This window comes from Microcebus murinus, chromosome 6 (genome assembly GCF_040939455.1).
Source record: "Microcebus murinus isolate Inina chromosome 6, M.murinus_Inina_mat1.0, whole genome shotgun sequence".
Lineage (NCBI taxonomy): Eukaryota > Metazoa > Chordata > Mammalia > Primates > Cheirogaleidae > Microcebus > Microcebus murinus.
Genome location: NC_134109.1, coordinates 83,708,673 through 83,731,559, shown reverse-complemented (window position 1 = coordinate 83,731,559; position 22,887 = coordinate 83,708,673). Strand labels below are relative to the sequence as shown.

The 22,887-nt window shown below is 52.8% G+C and overlaps 3 protein-coding genes across 4 annotated transcripts in view; 1 reads left to right on the top strand and 2 right to left on the bottom strand.

The window, feature by feature from the left end:
* The window catches only part of DUOX1 (dual oxidase 1), a 33,479-nt gene extending 26,663 nt beyond the window's left edge, over positions 1-6,816 (bottom strand). The window contains exons 1-7 of the mRNA XM_012766708.3: positions 6,707-6,816; positions 4,768-4,877; positions 2,359-2,442; positions 1,999-2,163; positions 988-1,175; positions 621-822; positions 340-506 (exon numbers count right to left, since the gene is read on the bottom strand). Coding sequence (XP_012622162.1) covers positions 340-506; positions 621-822; positions 988-1,175; positions 1,999-2,163; positions 2,359-2,442; positions 4,768-4,825 — 864 coding nt within the window. The 5' untranslated portion in view covers positions 4,826-4,877; positions 6,707-6,816. The remainder of the gene's footprint in view (positions 1-339; positions 507-620; positions 823-987; positions 1,176-1,998; positions 2,164-2,358; positions 2,443-4,767; positions 4,878-6,706) is intronic.
* Positions 6,817-6,895: 79 nt separating this feature from the next.
* On the top strand, positions 6,896-18,340 carry DUOXA1 (dual oxidase maturation factor 1). Of its 2 annotated transcripts, XM_076004318.1 has the most exons (8): positions 6,896-7,226; positions 7,706-7,821; positions 14,165-14,341; positions 14,631-14,688; positions 15,339-15,473; positions 15,760-15,973; positions 16,244-16,461; positions 17,483-18,340. In XM_076004318.1, exons 3-8 carry the CDS (start codon positions 14,195-14,197, stop codon positions 17,740-17,742), a joined length of 1,032 nt encoding a protein of 343 aa, XP_075860433.1. In that variant the 5' UTR covers positions 6,896-7,226; positions 7,706-7,821; positions 14,165-14,194; the 3' UTR covers positions 17,743-18,340. The 2 variants fall into 2 exon arrangements, with proteins under 2 accessions (XP_075860433.1, XP_012622160.1); XM_012766706.2 differs by lacking the exon at positions 7,706-7,821.
* Positions 18,341-18,762: 422 nt separating this feature from the next.
* On the bottom strand, positions 18,763-22,845 carry DUOXA2 (dual oxidase maturation factor 2). The gene is made up of 6 exons (XM_076004319.1): positions 22,445-22,845; positions 21,346-21,403; positions 20,958-21,092; positions 20,474-20,687; positions 19,881-20,095; positions 18,763-19,160 (listed from the first exon to the last, which is right to left on the bottom strand). Exons 1-6 carry the CDS (start codon positions 22,589-22,591, stop codon positions 18,967-18,969), a joined length of 963 nt encoding a protein of 320 aa, XP_075860434.1. The 5' UTR covers positions 22,592-22,845; the 3' UTR covers positions 18,763-18,966.
* Positions 22,846-22,887: the final 42 nt, after the last annotated feature.

The window sequence follows — 22,887 nt, the reverse complement described above, 5'->3', positions numbered from 1 at the left end:
AAGGAGGACTCAGGCGCAGAGATGAGGACCAGAAGGGAGTGGGGGGGTGGGGAGGGTGTCACTGGAGAAGCACCTTAAACAGGAGCAGCGAGGCCTGTCCCCCCTTGGAACCAGGGGATTTGGAGGGGGCCAGGGAAGGTAGATAACAATGCCAAGCAAAATCTCCCCTGGGAAGAGCGCTCGCCTCCTTACCCTTTACAGGGGCTTTTCCTAGACCTCCGCTCTCTGGGGAGGGGTTTCTGGGCGGAGGTTGTCCGAGGAGGGGGAGCTCTGCGGGGGAGCCGAGTCTCCTGTGGACCTGCAGGTGTGTGTGGGTCACGGGCGCGGGGGCCGGCTGACCTGGTAGGTGGCGACGACCCTCTTGCGCGCGTGCTGGAACAGCTCCTCGTCCCCCCAGTCGGGGTGCTGGCGGGCCAGCCTCTGAGCGCACAGGTTGTGGTAGCGGAACCAGAGCAGGCCCAGCGCCTGCAGGAAGGGCTCGCGGTTCCCTCTCTCGGCCCCGAAGGCTGCACCGGCGTGGGGACACAGGGTAGGAGATGAGAGGCGTGACCAAGGGGAGCCCGATGTCGCAGAGCCCGAGCCAGCACCCCCGCGTCCCCGTGGTGTCCCCGCGGCCTCACCGTACAGGCCCTGGTGCCCGCGCCGCCCGGTGGCGGGGTCGGGCGCGGCCCACATGAGCAGGGGGCTCTGCGAGAGTCGAGGGAAGGCGGGGTCTGGCCCCGACGCCAGCTGTCCCCCGGAGAAGCTCCGCAGCGCGTCGCTCCAGGAGTGTGAGGAGCCATAGATGGAGCTGCCGTCCAGCCAGCCCGTCACCCCGTTGGTCTGCGGGGGCACCGGCGGGTGAGGCGGGGGTCAGGGGGAGCGGAGCAGGGAAGCGAAGGCCGGGCCAGGCGGGTGTCCGCGGGCGGGAGCGGGCGCTGCCAGGCGGGGAGCCCAGGGCCGCACCTGCCTCGGTCCCGCCCCCTTGCCGGCGCCTGCCAGCCTCACCGGGTCCCGCGGGTTGCTGGGGCTGCGTCCGGTCTGGGGGTGCCAGCGGCTCCTCTGGAAGGGCAGCACCACGTCCCCGCGCTGGTCGGGATCGAACACGGGGTCTCCGGGCGGGATGGGGATGTTGAGGAACTCGGCCGGGCAGCCGGGCGTCTCCACGCTCACCAGGTCCGAGAGCACGTGGTAGCCTGCCCGGAATGAGAGGATGCTAGGGCCCAAGGCCACTCTCGTCCTACTCTAGGTATCTAGTCTCCCTCCCTCCCTTTAAGCTTCAAAAGATTCAACAGCCATTATAGGGAAGTCCAAGCCTTGACCTCGGGCAGTCCCTCCCAATCCTTTGTCTCTCTGGGACCGTCTGTGCCTATACCTGGTCCAAGCTGTTGTCATTGACAGTTTGGCTTTCTCCTTGGTAACTGGGAGGTGCCCAGTGAGTGTACCTAGGCAAACAGGCCTGCAGCACCAGCTCCAACATGCAGCTGGAAGCCTTCCCGCAGGGCCTGCCCGCCTCAGAAGGATATGGGATACTGGGGAACAAGCATGGGCCTCCTGAGTGGCCAGCAGGAGCCAGGCATTCCTGAAGGGCTAGCCACCAATCCTCAGTCACTGGAGTCAGGACACCCTAGCACCCCCATTTTGACCTCCACTCAACCTGCTCTAGGAGGCATGGGGGCAAAGAGTGAGAACAGGTCCCACAGAGGATCCTTACTAGATTATTTTCACACTCCTGCCTCTATTCTCACCCCCACCAAACAGCCCAACATGGAGGGATGCCCCTTTTCCCTAACTCCAACCCTCATTTTTCTGCCTCCTCTAGCCAGACTTCACCTCAGTATGGATATTCCCCCCTGCTGCATCTACCAGACCCTATCCTATTGCCTCCTCCTCCAACTCTCACCCTCCTGTCTCAGACACTCCATCACTTCTCTCCTCATTCCTTGGCCCCTCTTCTACATAGCGGTATCCAGCTGACCCACTGGCTTCCCCTCCTCCCTTCAGAGTTGAGGTCCTCACCAAAGAAGACCCCCAACACTGTGCGGTTTTGCAGGGAGGCCTGCCCTGCAGGGCCCCTCGTGGCGATGTTGCTGAGGTCTCTGGGGTTGGGCAGGTAGGGTTCTCCCAAGGGTTGATACACGCCATCTGCATAGCTGCCTGGAACTAGACGCTGCAGCCGAGAGCCTGGGGTAGGAGGGAAAAGGAAAAGGAGGAATCCTCAGGGGACATTCTTGACCTCTTCCCTGCCAGGATTCCCTCCACCCCATAGATCCTACAACCTTGGAAATGGATGGCCTTTCCTGGGAACTGCCAGCTCTTGCCCCCTAGCGGTGGGTACCATCCTGGCCTGGGGACTGTCTCCACTTGGCTCTCACCTACCTTTGCTGCCCCATCTGTGTTCCATGAGGTTGTTGTACCACCCATCAAATCGCTGCACCTCCCATGAAATGGGGTTCTGAGCTCCTGTGTGAGAAGAGAGGGAAGGGGGCAGCTAGACAAGCCAGCATGTGAGAGGACAGGTGGGCTTGCCGGGTATGGGTCCTTTGTGCCTGGCACATAGAAAGGCAGAAAGTGGACACCCAGCACAGGTATGGGTGGCAGGGTGCAGAGGGAGAGACCAGGACAAAGTCATGTCCAAACTCAAGCCCAATCTTTAAGCTGCTCAGTGGGGGAGACATGGCAGAGGGTACTAAAGTACTAAAGTAGTGTACCAGGGTGCAGTGCGTGCTGACAAATGGCATCAAAGAGAAAGTGGGGACTGGAGGATAAAAGAAAACAGTGGTGCTGGGGACAGGGATGTAGGAGCCTTCTACTCCCCTCACACCTTAGCTCCCTAGGAGGACACAGCAGGACAAGAACCATCCCCAGCCCTAAGACACCACACAGAGCAAGAGCCAGCCACACCCCATACCTGGGAAGGACATGTCATTCTGTGACCCATCCCTGGGCAGGGGCAGTGTGGAGAGGGGCCTAGCCCTCTCTGGCTAAGCAGAGCCCAAGGCAGGGATGTGGTGTTGCTACTCTGGTTTTTTTCTAGTTTCTTGGGTGGGACCAGGGACTTGACTGGTCATGTGAATGACCTTGCCCCTTCCTGCTTTGGGACAGTTTGTCCCCCATATAATTCCTCCTCTTTTTTTTTTTTTTTTTTTTCGAGACAGAGTCTTGCTTTGTTGTCCAGGCTAGAGTGAGTGCGTGGCATCAGCCTAGCTCACAGCAACCTCAAACTCCTGGGCTCAAGCAATCCTACTGCCTCAGCCTCCCGAGTAGCTGGGACTATAGGCATGCGCCACCATGCCTGGCTAATTTTTTCTATATATTAGTTGGCCAATTAATTTCTTTCTATTTTTAGTAGAGACAGGGTCTCGCTCTTGCTCAGGCTGATTTGGAACTTCTAACCTCGAGCAATCCGCCCGCCTCGGCCTCCCAGAGTGCTAGGATTACAGGTGTGAGCCACCTCGCCTGGCCATAATTCCTCCTCTTTACACTACTGTACTTTCCCAAAACTGGCGTCCAGGAAGAAGCAAGCACTCAGCTGCTGGAGGAAGAGCTAAGGAAATGGGGGGACAGAGGGAAGGGCCCAGAATCATGGGTGGAACACAAATTTTTCTGGTCAGCAGGTCAAATGACCAGCCAGATTCTTTCCCCCAAACTAGGAGGCTATAGGGCTGAGGCTCCTCTCTGTTCACCTCAGAGAACAAAGGAAAGAAAAGGACTCTTGCCAGCCAGAGAGAGACCTAGTCAGTCCTCTGATCGTCTCCCAACCCAGACCAAGGACAGGATGTATGAGCTACTCTTGCCCCACATGCACTCAAATAGACACACACACACATTCACCTGGGGGTCAGGGAGGGAAAATGACTCATCCTGATGTTTGAGCAAAGAACCCAGCTAAGGGCTCAGGACTTGGGGCAGGGACTAGGACAGCCACATACAAGGGATCTCTAAAATAAAATGAACTAGTGGCACAACAAGGAGGGAGCCTTTGGGGTGGGTACAGGGAGAGTGCTTCTTAGAGACAAGAGGCAAGAGCTGGGGGAGAAAAGAAAGGCCAAGGAAAGAAGAGAGCTGGAAGCATTGTGAATGTGAGCAGCTCTGGCAAGGGAGAAGCTACAGGGGCTGTGCCACCATTCTGTAATTTCCAGCCAAGACAGATCATTCCAGAGGTTTTCTCTGCTTCCTGCTTTTGTTATTTCCCATCCCTAATGATCCAGGACTTGCTCTTTTTAACCTAACTTGTGGCACGTTAAGCCCACTTCCCTTCCCAGAGGCCCAGATTACAGAGAGCAGCCTCAGATTCTAGTAAGAAACCATCCAAAGCTGAAGATAGTAAGATGAAACTCTTGTGGATCATATTATTTTTGGTTTTGATCATATCGTTTTAAAACACTGGTGAAAAATTAAAATATTGAGTCCAATCTGACCCTAAGATCCCTTGTTGTCTTGTACGTCTAATCAATCTTTTTCTATTTTGATCAGGAGCCCTTACTTTATAGAAAAAGAGAGAAGATAGAGGAAAGAGAAAGGGCCTCCAAACTGTAAGGAATGAGATAGGAAGTGCTGACACAGTAGTTGAAGACTCCCTAATTTTGTGTATTTGGGGATAATTTTCATTGCATTATTCATCCATTTATTCAAAATCTAGAAATGAGCACCTAACATATCCAGGCACTGTGTTAGCCAGGGACTCAGGATACAGAGATAAATATGACACAGATCCTATCTTGGGGGAGCCCAGAGGACGCTGGGTCCTCTGCTCTTAGTTATGTTTCTCCTCTAATCTGTACTCACCCATGGGTGTCCAAGGACCAACCAGGAGTGTCCATGCCAGAGCCAGGCAGAAGCCCATGACGAAAATGATAATAGGGACTTGGGTGTTCAAATCCCTCAAACTGGAGACTCTAGAAAAAAACAGGGCAGAGAATGAGTACCAGCTGTGCAGAAGAATCAGGCCAAGGCCTCTGCAGGGCCCTATGAATCAAAGCCTAGAGCTGGGCCAAGGCCATAGTGGGTAGCAAAGTGCAAGGGACTCACTCTCTCCCAAGATATTTTCATTCACCCAACAGACACTTGATGAGCACCTACTGTGTACCAGGCACCGACCTAGGCACTGTAGATTAAGTGATGAACAAAACAAACAAATCCCTGCCTTAATGAACTCTACCTTCTAAGGTTAGTTGGAAAACCTTGCTTTGGCCCAGCTTCCCATGGAGTGTGTTCCTTGGACAGAGCCTTGCTTGGGGATCAGGAGACGGGGCTGAGGTCTCACTGCTGCTGCCAGTCCACTGTGGGATCTTAGCTGATCTGATCCTTGGTTTCCTCTTCTGCCTATGGGAGTAAATAGGCCTGAACTGTTTACTTCCCAGAGTGGTTGCCGGAATCAGATGTGAGGGTCTGGTTGAATTCAAAGCAAGAAAAGTGACAGGTGTTTTGCAAATGTGATATAGAGAGGTTAGGCTAGAGCTTGGCTCCTCTGGATGGATTCAGAAGGGTTGCAGTGCTAGGTGCTCAAATGTTTAGGGCTGGCTTCCCGTGTTATACCCTATGCCAACAAACCACCCAGGGACAAAAGGGAAACAGAGGCAGCAGGGGACTCAGGCTGGGCACACAGAGTACCTAAGGCTAGTGAGCACCTCCTAAAGGCCACCTGGAGATTAGGTGTGGGGTAGAGGAAGTAGGGGGCTCAGGGACAGCCTCATCTCCAGCCAAACCTCAGGGCTCCTGGATCAGTTGTCTAATCATAGAGGAGAGAACCCAGAAAGTGACTTTATCACAACTCCCCATCTCTGACAAAACAAAAGAGAAAACCTAGGCCTTGCTGTAACTCAAAAGCTCAGTGTTCTACCCACTCCATCCTACAAAGTCTGTCTAGATGCTGGCCTTTGATAGTGTATGAAGAGCTGGGCTCTGGATAGTTAAGGCTGCAAGGCTGGACATGCTCAAGTGGCCATAGTGGTCCTTCCCTAATCCAAGATGTCCTGTCCCTTCTCCCCTACCACTGTGTCTTCAGGATCCTGGGCTCCAAATACTAAATATACCACCCAACCTCTAAAGGCATGTGGTGGGCTTTCAGGCCAGGCTGTGGAAACAACCTGAAGAGGAAGGTGGGCATGCTTAATAACTTCTCCTTGTGGGTGGGTAACCCCTTAACGACTTACATAGCAACATGGAGCAGTAATTTCCCAACAACCTTGAAAGGAAGACATAACCCCAGGACAGGGCAGTGAAGCCCCAGGCAGTGGCAGAACCAGGGAGAGAACATAGGCCTCCTTGGTTCTTACCCAAATGGCCGCTTTCCCAGTGTCAACTCCCAGAGTGGTGACTCTGGTGGACCTAGGGTGGGGTAAGGATGAGTCAAAGCCATAGAGAGTCCAACGTGGTCCCAAAGGAGGACTGAGGGAGAAAGCCTGGATCCTAAAAGCCCAAAGTTCCCTCCCTGGCATGTGTGCTGGTGCCAGAAGGAGGTCCCCTAGGCCCAAGCAAACTAGGCCACCCAACGTTCCTAGGTCCCTAAGAACCCAGTTACCCAAAACCTTAGTAGCGCAAAGGACAGGCCCTAACAGGGCCTATTTTAGCCTTAGGACAAGATCGGAGGTGCATGATGGCTAGAATTTCCCTTCTCTCAAAAACGCGGCGGAGCTGGGGCTCCTCTGACCCGGCCCTGCACTTGGAGCTCCCTCCCCCGGAGCGCCCAGGCCCGCGGGCCGGGAGAAGCCCTCCCAGATCTGACCTGCTTCCGCGGCGTCCCTAGAGCCGGAGACTGCGGCTTGGCTCCCGCTTGGCTCCCAGCTGGGCGCGCGAAGCCTGCGCTCGCTCGTCTGGCTGCCTCTCCAGCTCTGCGCCAGGGCGGGCGGGGCTGGGGGGTGAGGAGGGGATGGCGCGCCCGGCTTTAAGGCGGGGCAGGGCGGAATGGGGCGGGATAGAAGTTGGCGCTCGGGGACCCGCCGAGGTGCTTCCAGGGGACCCGAGCGCGAGTGCGCAAGGTGAGACGGCGTGGGCTTGCAGGGCCCAGGTGGAGATGTCCCGTCTGTAGCGAGCGCTCTGCTAGTGCGGCCCATGGTAGCACTAGGGCAGCGAGAAGGGCAAGGCTGCTTCCACAAGTCTGATGGGGCTGGGGAGAGGGTGGGAGACGGAGAGGGTGTGAGGAGGAGGACTCTCCCCAGATGCTCTCCATCGTCGTCGGGTCTGGGCTCTAAGACCAAGTCCATCGGCCAACGCCCACCCAGGGATCAGGCCAGGCGTCAAAGCAAGTAAGTCATCCATCCATTCTAAAACCCTGTAAGAGCCTGTGGTAACCCCTCCCTCCGGGGAGCCCCGCGTGAGATCTCGGGGGTCTCACTGCCCTGCGGGCCGCGCGGGCTCCCGGCCAGACCCGGAACAGAATCCCTAGGTTTGCGCGGGAGCTGCCCCGGGTGCTGGGCACGGGGCGGGGTTTGGGGAGGGGTGGGAAGAGACGGAAGGATTGAGGGATGGCTGCGGAGCGGGCAGGCACGGGGTAGCAGGGGTCTAGCGCACCTGCCTCTCCTCCGTCCGCGGCAGGGAGAGGGAGGCAGCGCCGCAGAGCCTCGGATGCAGTCTGAGAAGGTCGGGGATGGCTCGAAGTGGGTGGCGGGGAAACGCCCAAGACCTGGTTTGTCCGGTCACAACCTGGTCCTTAAGTGTGTTAAGAAAGGAGTAGGGGTTGGAAGGGAGCCTCGTCGAGAGAAAGGGCGCGCGCTTTTGTTGACAGAGCGTGGGGATCTTGTTCCCTCCCTACTCCCAGCCCGGGAGCGCTGCGAGTGAGGTTCCACAGGAGGCGGTGAGCCGCGCAGGCCGCTACGCACGCGCTCTTTGCAAGAGGCGCAGGTAGGGAGCGGTGGTCCCGTGTGGGTAGCGCGGGATGTGGCTGCTGGGGTCTCTGCGGTCTAGGTGGGTGGGGAGGGAGTCTTGAAGTGCTGCTCCCGCCTCGGCCCCTAGGGGCGTACTTCCTGCTTCTGCCCAGACCAAGTTCAGATCAAGTGGGAGTTCTTCAAAGAGAAAGTTTGGTAAGAAACTAAGGCGTCAAGGAAAACCTCATAAGCCCATAAACGCCACAAGATTTACAGGTATTGTCCTGGAGTCTGGGTAGTTTGCATGATTCTGCACCCCTGAACGCCTTACCCACACCAGCCCTTATTGGGGAATCCTGCCCCAACCCTATTTTCCAGATTTTGTTCTATTTCTCCACTTTTTTACGTTTATTTTTATTTTTTTCATCTATGATTGTGAATTAATGGCAGAAAATATTTCTCCGCTTAACTACTACTTTTGTGCAACAATACACATATACATTCACATGCAGACACACCCAGAAATACACACACACACACAAACACACACACACACACACACAGACGCCTTCCTGGAAAAGGTTAAGTCTAGGACAGGAGTTGCTGACAGCGTCCCCTTAGCCAGCACAGCTGTAAACTTTTAATGGGGTCTACCTCAACCAGAGAAATAAACCATCACATTCCGGTAGCAATGTCTCACCAATCAGAGCTCTTGGCAACTCCAGGCATGTCACCCACTCCCCCTTTGTAGAGAATTAGTAGTCCGTGCACTATGGGTTCCAGCAGATGGGGGAGGTGGGCAAGGGCAAGACATCGGGATTCCCTGTCGAGCTATGAGAGAGGCAACAGAGCACTAACAAAGCACACAACTGAATGGTGAAGGCTGGAGCTTGTACAAGGCTAAGTTTTCTTTTCTTTTCTTTTCTTTTTTGAGACAGAGTCTCACTTTGTTGCCCAGGCTAGAGTGAGTGCCATGGCGTCAGCCTAGCTCACAGCAACCTCAAACTCCTGGGCTCAAGCAATCCTCCTGCCTCAGCCTCCTGAGTAGCTGGGACTACAGGCATGCGCCACCATGCCCGGCTAATTTTTTCTATATATATTAGTTGGCCAATTAATTCTTTCTATTTATAGTAGAGACGGGGGTCTCGCTCTTGCTCAGGCTGGTTTCGAACTCCTGACCTCAAGCAATCCGCCCACCTCAGCCTCCCAGAGTGCTAGGTTTACAGGTGTGAGCCACCGCGCCTGGCCCAAGGCTAAGTTTTCTTAAAGACTGTAACTTTAGATATTTTACCCACCCATCATACACACAAAAAAACTCCACTTCATCCTGTGGCAGATAAGGGTTGGGTATCTGTGTCTATAAAACAACTGAGCACAAGGAAAGGCTTCAGTGCTTAAAGGGAGTCCAGAAAGGGAGATGGAGCTCCCTCTTCCCCAGGTCAGATGAGATAGGAAGACCCCAAATTAGAGAAAGCCCCTAATTTTGGCACAGGGGCCTCTGATGGAGTAATATAGGTGTCTGTATTACTGAGAATGATGGTCTGGGTGCTTCCTTCTTGTGTTTGTGTCTCTGGTTATATAAGTCTGTAGATGTATGTGTGACTGTATCTTGTGTTTGCTTATTTATATCAATATACATTATGTATATTACATACCGGTCATGGTGGTGAGCTAAGAGAGAAGGGAGTCAAGTTAACATTGACATGAGACTTTCTCATATGAGAACTAATTCACTGTCAGATGCTGCTTGTCAAGCCAGGGAGAAAGGTGTTCCTGAGGGAAACACAGGCTGTGTAGGAAAAGCAGCATTGCTGAATGTGGGGACCTTTAACTTCAGTCCCATCTCTTCATGCTGGAGCCCTGTTAGCTTAATACAGAAGACCAAATTAGGATCAGGGTCATGAAAAATTAACTTTAAATTAAGCAATGTAGGCCAGGTGCAGTGGCTCACGCCTGTAATCCTAGCACTCTGGGAGGCCAAGGCACGCGGATCCTTTGAGCTCAGGAGTTAGAGACCAGCCTGAGCAAGAGCGAGACCCCATCTCTATTAAAAATAGAAAAAATCAGCCAGGCATGGTGGTGTGTGCCTGTAATCCCAACTACTCAGGAGGCTGAGGCAGAAGAATCACTTGAGACCAGGAGTTTGAGGTTGCTGTGAGCTAGGCTGACACCATGGCCCTCTAGCCTGGGCAACAGAGTGAGACTCTGTCTCAAAAAAAAAAAAAAAAAAAATTAGGCAATGTAGACTAAGGAAAACTTAAGTCATGAAATTGAACAAGAAAAAAATAAGCAAAGCAAATTTTTTCACCAACTTTCATTTTAGTCATCTTAAATAAATATTTTGGAGAATTGGAAATAAGTTAACATTGCTCTATTGTACTTAAGATACAGAAAGCCCTTTGTTAGTGTTTCTTTGAAGTACATTTTAATAGAGATGAGCCATTCTTATAAAATTTTTATACACTTCCTTTAAAATAAATGCAGAAATACTAATATGTGATCCTGACAAAAATATATTACATTATTTATTATTTGCATATATTAGAAATATTTGTTTTTGAAATTGCAACATATAATGTGTTCTTGCTACTAACAGCTTCACTTTATTTTCCTTATTAGCCAAGATAATTTACATTTTATAGCTCTTTCTGTTATAACCTTTCATAAATAATGGCTTCAGTCTAGGTGTCATAAATGAAAAATTCTTAGGTCAATAAACATCTACTTTAGAATAAATATCATTTTGATTCCATCTTCTATGGTGAAGAAAAGAAAGAAAAAAATCACTATCACATAGTTTACAAAAATTTAATCCAAAAATTCTTAGTTACTTGTCTTCTACTTGGATTGAAATGTTTTAGATTCAATTAAACATGAACATTCACGCTTAGGTCTTTGCAGTTTTAGAGAGTCCAACTATTGGAAAAGGATTTCTGAAAATTTTGTGAAATCACTAAAAATTGACAGGAATTGTCAAATCCCTTCTTACCCAGTCCTTAGCCCTCTGTTGGCGATACTCAGTTAATGTTGAATTATAAGCATAGCATAGAGCAATGAGGGAGCAGAGCTCCCTCTTGTGTGGGAAATCAGAAGAAGCCATTCATATTCACGTTTGATCCAGAACCTCATTAGTATATTCCACATGCAGGGGATGGAAAGATAAAGACCCTGCCCTCAAGGAGATTAGAGTCTAATGGGGAGAAGGATGGTCAGACAATTAGAATGCAATGTAATTATTATTATTGTGGAGGTATGTTTAACATGCAATCAGAATGTTTGAGGTGGAAATATTGGCACTAGTGGCGTCAGAGGAAACTTCACAGTAGGTAACACGAGCTGAGACTTGAAGAGTGGAGAGACGTTTGCCAAGGGTGTGAGAGCATTCCAGGCAGAGGAAATAACTCACACAAAGGGATGAAGGCTTGAAAGAGCATGTCAGATTCAGGCAGAGGCGAGTGGCTCAGTATGGCTATAGATTAGGCTGGACAAAATATGGAGATGCAGAGATAGGTGGGCCCAGACCACAAAGCACTTTATATGTGACAGTAAGAAGATTAGATTTTACCCAGAGCAGAGAAGTGAAATGGTTGTATTCACTTATTATAAAAATTATTCTGGAGCCAGGCAAAGGAGGATGAGGCTGAGTTAGGGCAGAGGTAGTAGGGGAGGGAATGCATGGATAGTTTCAAGAAAGATTTAGGAGGTAAGATGGTCCAGGTCTCTGGCTTATTAGATTGACCAAGTGGTGATGCTGTCAAAGAGACGAAGACAACAGAATGAAAAACAGGGTAGAGACAGTGAATTCTGTTTGGAGCCATGTTAAATTCGAGCCATGAAGGGAACATCCAAGTGAAAATGTCCATGGGGTGGCTGGCCCTCTTGAGTTTGGAGCCCATGGAAGGTCTACCTGGAGACATTTGAGAACCATTAGCCATTGGAATGGATGAGATTGCCTGGAAATCTTGAATAGTGCTAAAGGGAAAAAGCCAAGACAGATTCCTGAGGAGCATAAACATTTAATAGAGAGGAAAAAGAAGTAGCAGAGGAGCCAGCAAGGGATGGCCAAAGGCAAGAGACCCAGGGACCATGGTGTCATGGACGTCCAAGAAGAAAAAGTTTGAAGAAAGAGAGCGTGGTTCGCATTATCAAAACCACGGGGAGGTCAAGATGGATGAAAAGTGAAAGCTTCCCTTTGGATTTAACTTTTAGTGACCTAATGAAGAAGGCAGGGATGAGGAAAAGTCAGATTGCAATAGGATGAAGAGATAGGCAGTGGAAATATAGGCTATTCTTTCAAAGAGCCTGGCTGTGAAGGGGAGAGATTAGGATGGGAATGTAGCTGGAGAGGACCCAGAAGATCAAGGGGGAAGCTTCCTTTTCACTGTGTTTTTAGGATAGGAGAAATTTAATTTTTAGGCAGAGAAAGAGAAGCTGAAAAGCTATGAAGGGGAAGGGGATAGCTGATGATAAAAGTAGTAAAGAAGGCGGGCCTGGTGCCTCATGCCTATAATCTTAGCACTCTGGGAGGCTAAGCTGGGAGGATTGCTTAAGGTCAGGAGTTCGAGACCAGCCTGAGCAAGAGTTAGACCCCTCTTTACAAAAAATAGAAAAATTAGCTGAGCATAGTGGTACAAGCCTATATAGTCCCAGCTACTTGGGAGGCAGGAGGATCACTTGAGCCCAGGAGTTTGAGGTTGCTGTGAGCTAGGCTGACACCACGGCGCTCTAGCCCGGGCAACAGAGTGAGTGTCTGTCAAAAAAAAAGAAGAAAAAAAAAAAAAAAAGAAGAAGAAGACAATGCATGATCAGACTAAATTATGGAGCCTCCTGGACAAACCAACACCCCAGTACAGATCATACTTAGGGAAATAAGCAAGACTGGATCATTGATCCTACGATGCATTTTCTTTTTCACATTTTGATATTTCTGATATTGGGTGTGTCTTACCAGTTAATTGGCAGTAGTTTTATTTTTCTTTCTTTGTGGTACCAAAAATAATAGTGTGTCTTCTACCCCATTCTGTCTGAGATATAGCTAAACTCAGTGAATTCAGGTACCATTTTCCCAATATCCTAACTAGAAGATATCGACAAAGAGACAAACTAGAGTCAAACAAGCTCTAAGATCAGGCGACGGGCAGAGAAGACCACAGCTAGGATTTGAGCTGAAACGTGGCCTGGGAATTTGAAACAAACAGAAGGGCCAATGTTGACGATGTGTGGAATAGCACGACATCTGGCCCCAGCACTGGGCCTGGCACAGGGCAGGGGCCCCTTCAGTGCTTTTGCATTCAGGTGACTCACTTAAGCTCCACTGTTCTGCAGTTGCCAGAACAGGAGCCAGAGTGCTTGAGAAAGAAAGCTAGACAGAACAATGTGGACACTGCCGGGCCTGGAAACTAGTCCTCTGATGATATAGTTCAATTATACATTTAGCAGAGCTGTCTGGCCTTAGTTCCTTTGGGGACAGAGGAAGAAAGCCAGTCTTTTTATATCTGTACCATCTTTCACCCTTATGCCTTCACTTGACAGTAAATATAGCTCTTCTTATGTTCTGTCATCTATCTGCTTGTGCAGATAGAGGCCTGAAGGAGATAAAAGAGAATTATATTTATTGAGACAGTCCCAGCAGAAACAGAGAAGCCTCAAGGGTGACTGCACTGATTTAGGGGACTTGGGGTTAGGAAAGGAGCATGGGACAACAGAGACTGTTGCCGAGACCCTCGTCTGCCATAGCCGGCTGGTGGGGAGAGGGACGGCTGAGGGGCACTGGGATGGTGGCAACAGTGGAGTCTAGGGAGGCACAAAATGTGAGGTTCAGGCAGGGTGTGGTGGCTCATGCCTGTAAACCTAGCACTCTAGGAGGCTGAGGTGGGAGGATCATTTGAGCTTGGGAGTTCGAGACCAGCCTGAGCAAGAGCAAGACTCTGTCTCGACTAAAAAAATAGAAAGAAATTAGCTGGACAACTAAAAAAAAAAAAATATATATATATATATAATAAAATAAATATATAAAATATATAAAATAAAATATATAATAAAATAAAATTAAAAATATATATAATATATAAAATAAAAAATATATATACATATATATATAAAATTAGCTGGGCATGGTAGTGCATGCCTGTAGTCCCAGCTACTCAGGAGGCTGAGGCAGGAGGATTGCTTGAGCCCAGGAGTTTGAGGTTGCTGTGAGCTAGGCTGATGCCATGGCACTCTAGCCCGGGCAACAGAGTGAGACTCTGTCTCAGGAAAAAAAAAAAATGTGAGGTCCAGAGAAGAGGGGCCTGGTGTTGCTTATCCTTTGTCATTTCTCCAGCACCAAGAACAGTGCCAGGTCCTCAGAAAGACACTCAATATCTATTGTTCTTGTACAGCATTGCCTCTCCCGGCACCCTCCCACCAAAATGGCTGCTTTCGGACGCACATTCCCCTTCTATACTGGCCCCAAACCAACCTTCCCAATGGACACCACCTCAGCCGTCATCATCATCATCTTTTTGACTGCACTGGTCACCTTCATCGTCATCCTGCCTGGCATTCGGGGCAAGATGGTGAGAAACAAACCCAACCCCGGAGACCCCAGCCCCAGAGAGACCCCAGCCTCAGTATGAGGGGTCCAGATTCAGAAAAGAGACTCTGGTGCTGAGAAAGCATCACCAACACGCCAGGCAGAGAGCGCCCCGCTCTCTGATTCAACAGACAGTATTGAGCGTGTATATTACGTGCCAGACACTCTGATCTCAGTTTTAGAGCCCCTGCCCCTCCCCCAAGTCTGGAAAGAGGAAGGGTGGACTTGGAAGGAGGGCACTCCTTACTGAACCCACCCACCCTATGACTCAGAGGCTGTTCTGGCTGCTTCGGGTGGTGACCAGCTTATTCATCGGGGCTGTGATCCTAGGTAAGTGTGAAGTGCAGCTAGTGTGGGCAGCCACCTCCATCCCATCGACTCCCCTTAGCAACCCACCTGTCCTCCTCTTGTTTCCCCACAGCTTCAGGTGGCTTCAAGACCACCTTAGCCCCTTGCACTGTGGCCTCAGCCCCTCACTCTTATACTTGCCCAGAGAGGTGTGGCCTCAGGAAACATCTCCTCAACCTTCCTAACCTTATTATTCAGGGGAAAGCAGGTCAATGTGAATGTCTGTGGGCAGAGGACTTCCGGAGAGAGAAGCAGAGAGAATGGGGGAGGGCTGCTTGCTTTGCTTGGGGGATTAGGCAAACAGGAGAGAGAGAAGGTCTCTGTGTTGAGCTGTGTTTGCCCATCATGGTTTATGTTAATGCTTTCTCCCCCAAGTCCGAGTGACTCACACTAAAATGGGGAGAAAGGGAAGGAAGGATAAACAGAGTGTGACCATGGGAAATCTTGGACTCTAACCCATCTACTCATCCTACACATGTGGTTGGCAGACTTCCCATGAGCCAGTCCCTGGGTTAGTTAATGAGTATACGATTATAACCAGAACAGGCATGGCCCCCTCATAGCTTTCCTTCTGACTCTAACCAAGTAATGCCCAGACCTAAGTTCCCATATGTCCAACTCCCCAACCCTAGCTGTGAATTTCAGTTCTGAGTGGTCTGTGGGCCAGGTCAACACCAACACATCATACAAGGCCTTCAGTTCTTCATGGATCAGCGCTGATATTGGGTTGCAGGTTGGACTGGGAGGAGTCAACATCACGATCACAGGTAAGAGAGGACTCTTACCTAGGAGGGAGAGGGAGGCTCTGCTGTCTTTAGGATCTATGTCTGGTGTGATCCAGAGAACTACAGGATGCCTGGCACTGGGGCTAGGAGGATGTGTGGGTGTTGGAGGGATGGTAGGAAGGGAAGTTCAGAGCCTTGGAAGCTGCCTTCTCACAAGTGAGACCAGCTGTGGTCCCTCTGCCCCATGTGAGTCACTGGGCTTCTACCCAGGCAAATGCTCCACTCTGGCCCTTGGGTTCCTGCTGAACACAGATGCCCTGTTCCCCAGGGACCCCTGTGCAGCAGCTAAACGAGACCATCAATTACAATGAGGAGTTCATCTGGCGCCTGGGCGAGAACTATGCTGAGGAGTATGCCAAGGCACTGGAGAAGGGGCTGCCAGACCCTGTGCTCTACCTGGCCGAGAAGTTCACCCCGAGAAGCCCATGTGGCCTGCACCGCCAGTACCGTCTGGCGGGACACTATGCCTCAGCCACGTTGTGGTGAGGGTGGGAAGGGGATGGGGGGAGGCCCTGGTGGCTTAGACTCAGGAACAGGGTTTCTATTCATCTCTCCTCCACTCATGTGGATATCCGGGGGTGGGATGGTTGGCACCAGTCACCCCAGTGCTGGGTTGGGAAGCCCATGGGCAGTATTCCCTACCTCACATCTTTGGGTCATTCCTTTGTCCCTAAGCCTCCACCTGGGTCCCTTCAGCTTTGTCAGCAAGCAGAGGTGCCTGGGCCAGTCCTCACTGGGTCCTGGCTCTTCAGGGTGGCATTCCTCTGCTGGCTGCTGACCAACGTGATGTTCTCCATGCCTGTGCTGGTCTATGGTGGCCACATGCTGCTGGCCACGGGCATCTTCCAACTGTTGGCACTGCTCTTCTTCTCTGTGGGCACATCGCTCACCCCACCCTGTCCCCTGCGTCTGGGCACTGCTGTGCTGCTCACTCACCATGGGCCTGCCTTCTGGATCACACTGATCACAGGTGAGACCGAGTCCCAAAGACAGGCACCAGAGAGGCCTCGGGGCCAAGGAGGGTGGGCCAGGGGCCATTGTGTTGGTGGAGTCAAGAGTCTGCTGGTGGGGGTCAGAATGCCTTTGCCCTCTTTAAAGTCCCATCCCTCCTGTATCCCTTATTTCCTGGCACTGACTCTTTCAGTGCCACTTCTCCTCCTTCTTCATAGATGCCCACTTCCCTGTATCTTTTCTTTTCTTTTTTTTTGAGACAGAGTCTCACTCTGTTGCCCGGGCTAGAGTGCCATGGCATCAGCCTAGCTCACAGCAACCTCAAACTCCTGGGCTCAAGCGATCCTCCTGCCTCAGCCTCCCAGGTAGCTGGGACTACAGGCATGTGCCACCATGCCCGGCTAATTTTTTCTGTATATTTTTAGTTGTCCAGCTAATTTCTTTCTATTTTTTGTAGAGACGGGGTCTTGCTCTAGCTCAGGCTGGTGCCCTGTATCTTTTCTTGGTCACTGACATGTTTCCTCATCCCCTAACTCTCTTCACCCAGCTCCTTCCTAAATTTTCCATCCCCATGTTCCCTCCGACTTCCTCCAAACACCCTTCTCTGTGTCCCTATTCCTAGACTCCTTCTCTGTCCCTGCCCCACACAGCCCTAAATTATTCTACAGTTTTATTCTCCTCTCCTATCCCACTATGCCTACCCCTCATGCCTCCTCCTCTGTGCCCTGCTCTCCCACTAGGTCTTCTCTTTTCTCCAGTTTCAGAGTATGTGTTCTCTCTCTCTCTCTCTCTCTCTCTCTCTCTCTCTCTCTATCTTCTGGGCTATAACTGAAAGAGCACTGGGCTTGGAGTCTGGAAACTCAGGATAACAGAGCTGCACGTGCCATATGACCCTAAGCCAGTCACCTCTCTGAGCAGAAGTTGCCCTGAAGCAGGGACTCCAGGCCTCCCTTAGAGTTGTTCTGATGTTCCTGAGCAAAGATGTCCTTGGGAGGGTGTTGCTAGCACTAAGGCAGGACACCTGTTGCCCTTGTCCCCAGGACTGCTGTGTGTGCTGCTGGGCCTGGCTATGGGAGTGGCCCACAGGATGCAGCCCCACAGGGTGAAGGCTTTCTTCAACCAGAGTGTGGAGGAGGACCACATGCTGGACTGGAGTCCTGAGGAAGGCGGAGTCCTGAGTCCCCGCTACCGGTCCATGGCTGACAGTCCCGAGCCCCAGGACATTCCTCTGTCAGAGGCTGCCTCCCCCGAGCCATGCTGTAAGGAGGAGCACTGCGGAGAGTCTGGCTGTGCTCTATAACGTTCCTCTCCAGCAGACACCTGGACTTCCAGTCTGGCTCCAGACCTCATTGGAGCCCCATAAAACCATCAGAACTGCCCTCAGGGTGGGTGGGTTGTATCAGACCCCCAGCACCAATCGGTAGGGGTGGAGTACAAAAAGGAGGCTCTACCTACTGATGTTAAAAAACAAAAAGCCCTACAGTGCTGAAGAGATGTTGTGCCTGCCCATAAACCCTACTGCCATGGTAAGGCCAAGCAGGGCTGTCCTATTTCTGCACAGCAACCCTGCCTCTTCTTGGTGCTTGGCTGCTTCCGTGTGCCATTTGATGAAACCCAACTTCACCCACAAAACGGATGTGGGTGGAGGGACTACAGTGTGATTCTCATAAGGTCCCTCTCATCCCTCGGGAGCTCTTGTTTTCCTTTTTCCTGGGTCTCTTTAGTTCTTCCTTTACTTCCCCAGATTTTGTGACCTCTTGGGACAATGAAAGACAGAACTGGAAGGGAGAAGAGACCAAACTTCTCATCCCTGGTCACATATTAACCAGCTATTCCACATTCTCTTTGAGCTTCAGTTCCCAAATTTACTAAATAAGATTATAGGACTTGCCAAGGACCTAAGAAAAGAATCTCAGGATTTATATTTTTATGCCTTACTGACATCTACCTTGGCACTCAGACACCACCCCAAAGGGAGCCAGGTGGGAGGAATTAATGAATCAATTCGTTGGTCCAAAACGCCAGCCCACTCAGCGGGCCCTCCGGGTGGGAGGGTGACCTGCGAGGTCACTGCGACGGACCATCCACCTGGGGCAGCTCAGGAAGATGCTGGCTCGGTCGCTTTCCCTCAGGTCTCACTAGAGGGCGCTCCTCCCCCAGACCCTTTTCTGGTTTACTCTGGATTCTCCAGACTGAGAGAATCCCGTTTGGCAGCAGGATAGAGTGTTCCAGGCTGTCTCCAGCCCAAGGAAACCTCTCTCGAGGCCCTGTGTCCCCAAGAGTCAGAGAAGCCATGAAAATTAATGGGGGGAAAAAGCCTCTTAAAAAAAAAAAGAAAAAAAAAACTTTATTTACATCTCGCCCCAGGGGACTTTCCCTGGTGCCTGCCGCAGGTCAGAGGCCGCCCGGCCATTCTCCATTCTCCCCGGGCAGCAGCGCAGTGCCCTCCCAGAGCGGGCCAGGGGCACTGCTTCCTGGCCTGCGGGGTGCCAGGGCGGGGAAGGGTTCCGGAGTCGGGTCCCCATCACAGGTGAGTGGTGATCTTTAAGTCCGGGAGTCCGGACTGCTTGTGCAGCGGGTTCTTCAGGACGAGAGGCGAGCCCTCTCTCCCCTGGCTACTGCTGTCCTTCAGGCTTTGGTCCAGAAAGGCTCGAAGAGCGCTGGGCTGAGCGTAGTGGAGACTCACCACGGCCCCTCCGAGGAGGAGGCACAAGATCCCTGTGGCAGCGCGGACGGAAAGAAGCAGGGGAGCGGGGAGTCAGGGCGCCAGGCCAGAAGGCGGCCTGCCCTCCTCTATCTTTTTTTTTTTTTTGAGACAGAATCTCGCTCTGTTGCCCGGGCTAGAGTGAGTGCAGTGGCGTCAGCCTAGCTCACAGCAACCTCAAACTCCTAACCTCAAGCAATCCTGCTGCCTCAGCCTCCCGAATAGCTGGGACTACAGGCATGTGCCACCATGCCCGGCTAATTTTTTCTATAGGTTTTCTATAGTTGTCCAATTAATTTTTTTCTATTTTTAGTGGAGACCGGGTCTCGCTCTTGCTCAGGCTGGTTTCGAACTCCTGATCTTGAGCCATCCTCCCGCCTCGGCCTCCCGGAGTGCTAGGATTACAGGCGTGAGCCACCGCGCCCGGCGCCTCCTCCATCTTTCTATGCCCGCCCCTCGCGTCCGCTCCCCAGACGCGCACCCGCGTGGCGGAAAGACCTCTGGCCTAGATTACAGGATGCGCGGGTTCCCGCGCTAACGGGAGCCAGACCCCAAACGCTTCCAACCCCGCTCTCTCCTCATCTCCAAAATGGGCACAACGATGCCTGTCTGCCTCTACGAACTCTCGAGAGGGGCAAATTAGATAATAGATATGGATTCATTTTGTAAAGTGGAAAGCGCACACCCGTCATAAATCCTGTCCGCACTCCCGGGCGCGTGCCCGCAGTCCTCACCGGTGGCCAGCGTGACCCAAAAGGCGGCGCCGTAGTGGGCGGTGAGCGCGGCGGCGCCCAGGCGGAGCGGGCAGAGCCGCACGCTGGAGACCGAGGCGAAGGCAAAGACGGCGAAGAGCGCGAAGGCGCCGGTGGCCAGCAGCGCCAAGCCTCCGTACAGCGGGGCCGGCATGGAGAGCAGCACGTTGGAGAGCAGCCAGAAGCAGAACGCCACCCTGCGGGGGTGGGAGGGGGGCCCGCCAGCCGTGAGCTGAGTTCTCCCAGTCGGTCGGTCGGGGTTCCCAGAGCCTCGATCCCCTGCGTCCCCGCCCCAGCGCGGAAGCGGGGATGGCGGAGGCGCCGGGGATCCTCCGAGCGGGAAGCGGAGGGCGGTTGCTGGGTGTCTCGGGGTTCCGTCTGTCTGTGCGGATCTCGTGGCCTTCTGCCCCGCGAGGCTAGAAGTCTCCGCGCGAGCGGTTCGCGCTGTAGTGGCAGATCACCTCGGAGGCCTCCACCCTCCCTTTCCCACGCCCGCGCGCGCGCGCGCACACACACACACACACACACACGAACGCACGCACGCACGCACGCACGCCCTTCCCTCCAGCGCTCACCACAGCGTGGCCGAGGCATAGTGTCCCGCCAGGTGGTACTGGTAGTACAGCCCGCAAGGGCTGCTCGGCGTGAACTTCTCCGCCAGGTAGAGCAGCGGGTCCGGCAACCCCTTCTCCAGTGCGCCCGCGTACTCGGCGGCGAAGTCCTCGTGCAGGCGCCAGGTGAACTGCTCATTGTAATCAATGGTCTCGTTCAGCTGATGCACTGGGGTCCCTGCGGAGAGCAGGGGGTGGGGGAAGGGTGTCATGGGGCTGCGTCCAGCCAGGGACCTCGAAAGTAAGCGGATTCAGATAAAAAAGGGGGTACAGCGGCCACGGCCGGGAGAAATGGGTTTGCTGGTGGTTGAGGGAAAATGCAAATCCATGAGGACCAAAAGCTGTTTGGGGCTTTAGGGTGTGAGAGGTCCTCCAGCTGCCCTTGCCACTCTCCCCTAACCGTGGGGTCTGCCAGCCCCAGGAATTCACTTCGCCCCAGCCTCCTCACCTGTGAGTGTAATGTTAACGCCCGCCAGGCCCACGCGCAGACCGACGTGTGCTCTAATGCGCTCGGCACTGAAGGCTTTGTAGGATGTGCTGGTGTTCACTGTACCCACGAACCATTCTGCACTGAAGTGCACCGCTGTGGGAAAGGCACACGGTGGGGGGACAGATGGAATTAGGAGATTGGTGATGGGGGCGGTGGGACACTGAGCAGAGACATGGGGATCTAGAGGTCCAATGTGGTTGCATGGTAAGGGCCAAAGAATGGACACTAGAAAGAGCTGGAGAGTGGAAAGAGGAAATCAACTCCAATTCCCCATTTTCCCAGGTGCCCTCCACCCACCTCCTTTCTCACCCCACTCCTCTCCCCATGGGCTGCACCACACACTCACCTACAATTTCTGCGCCTATGAACAGACTGAGAAGAACTCTCACCAACCAGAACCAGCGCTGCAGAAACAGGCACCTGGGTCAGGTCTGGGCACTGCCCAACCAGAGTCCCCAACACCTTCCTTGACCCCACTCCACCTTGATCTTTAGTTACATTCCTGACCTTTGAGGTGGTTGTCAGGCATGCCTCTCTTGCAGTCCTTCTGGGCTACTGGCATTTCTGATGTTTTCTGGCCATGTGCTTCCGTCTCCCCAGCCCTATTTCCCTGTCCACCCTACAGCCTGAGGTGCCTCTGCCTGGCACTCTCCAGCCACCTTCACTCCCCCAGCTCTCTGGCGCCTGGTCCTGGTCCCGCCTCCTGGTCCAGTCGCTGCTTGGTGAGGCTCAGTGAGTCCAGAAGTGCTAGGCAGGCAGGGATCACCTCCCTCAGAAGAGGGAGGCCCCAGGGCCTGGTCTCCAAGTAGAGGAGGTGGGAATGCAGATACTTCTAGGTGCACCAGTTCCCAGGGAAACCAACACAGATCAAGAGGTGGAAAGGCTGGATCCTCCCAGACTTGAAAAATGCACAGTCTAGATTCTGGGGGAGGGGGAAAGTCTAAGGAAATGCACCCAGTCTGCTACAACTTCAAATCCTGTGTGAGATTCTCTGAGTCCTTAGGATGGGACACCCATACACATGCGTCTCAAAGGGGAAACACAGCAGTCTCAGCTGCTGACGTTGGTCCTCTTGGCCTGAAGGTCATCACCCAGGGGATAGGATGAGAGTGCAGCTGCAGTCCAGGGAGAGGTGGGAGGCCCTGGCAACACGTGAAACTTAGAATCGGTCCTAGGATTACTGGACTGGGCGTCCACTCTCTGCAGCAGCCTTCCAAATGACCCAGCTAGGGTCCCTGTCCAGGAAGTCTTGGACGGGGAGCTCTCTCTGTCCTTGGGAAGGGGGGCTTGCTGCACCATACTCCCGAATTTGCTCTACCTGAGCCTCAGTTCGACTATTCAATTCATGGAGGCCCTTGAGCAGTCTTACCTGTCCTGGGTCGCCTGAGAGAGAAACTGCCCATGTGACCGCTCATCCCCCAACCGAGCTACTAGGACCTCCTTACCGAGTGGCCTCGGATCCCAGGCAAGATGAGCAGAAAACTGGCGGCCAAGGCCAAGAACACCAGAATGACGATAAGCAGCGGGACGCAGAAGCCGGCGGCATGCCGGGGCTGCGGGTAAAAAGGCAGCACGCCGTTCCACAGGGTCATGCCGCAAGCCCGCCGCGCGCGGCGCGTAGGTGGGCGAGCAGGTAAACCGGGGCAGCCTGGCGGCGGGAGAGCACGTCTTTGGCGTCTTTTCGGGTCGAGAGACGGAGTGGGCTGGTCAAGTCTGAGTCCCGCGGCTCCCCGCTAAGGAAGCGTGGCGGGTTGGGCCGGACAGAGTTGGCTTTGGCAGCCAGCAAGCGGAATTATTTCTCACTGGCTGTGGCCAGTTACTTTCTCAGCCCTGCGGGTTCGTGCTGCGTTTGGAAGTTGCGCGGGACGCGGCCCCCTTTTTATAGGAG

Excerpts from the sequence above, each read along its gene's own strand:
- DUOXA1 (XM_012766706.2), top strand. The coding sequence starts at position 14,195 with ATGGCTGCTTTCGGACGCACATTCCCCTTCTATACTGGCCCCAAACCA. Across the intron at positions 15,474-15,759 it reads AGTCAACATCACGATCACAG|GGACCCCTGTGCAGCAGCTA; the intron begins GTAAGAGAGGAC and ends CCTGTTCCCCAG. Across the intron at positions 15,974-16,243 it reads TATGCCTCAGCCACGTTGTG|GGTGGCATTCCTCTGCTGGC; the intron begins GTGAGGGTGGGA and ends CTGGCTCTTCAG.
- DUOXA2 (XM_076004319.1), bottom strand. The coding sequence starts at position 22,591 with ATGACCCTGTGGAACGGCGTGCTGCCTTTTTACCCGCAGCCCCGGCAT. Across the intron at positions 21,093-21,345 it reads CATAGGCGCAGAAATTGTAG|CGGTGCACTTCAGTGCAGAA; the intron begins GTGAGTGTGTGG and ends CCTTTCCCACAG. Across the intron at positions 19,161-19,880 it reads TTGGGTCACGCTGGCCACCG|GGATCTTGTGCCTCCTCCTC; the intron begins GTGAGGACTGCG and ends GCGCTGCCACAG.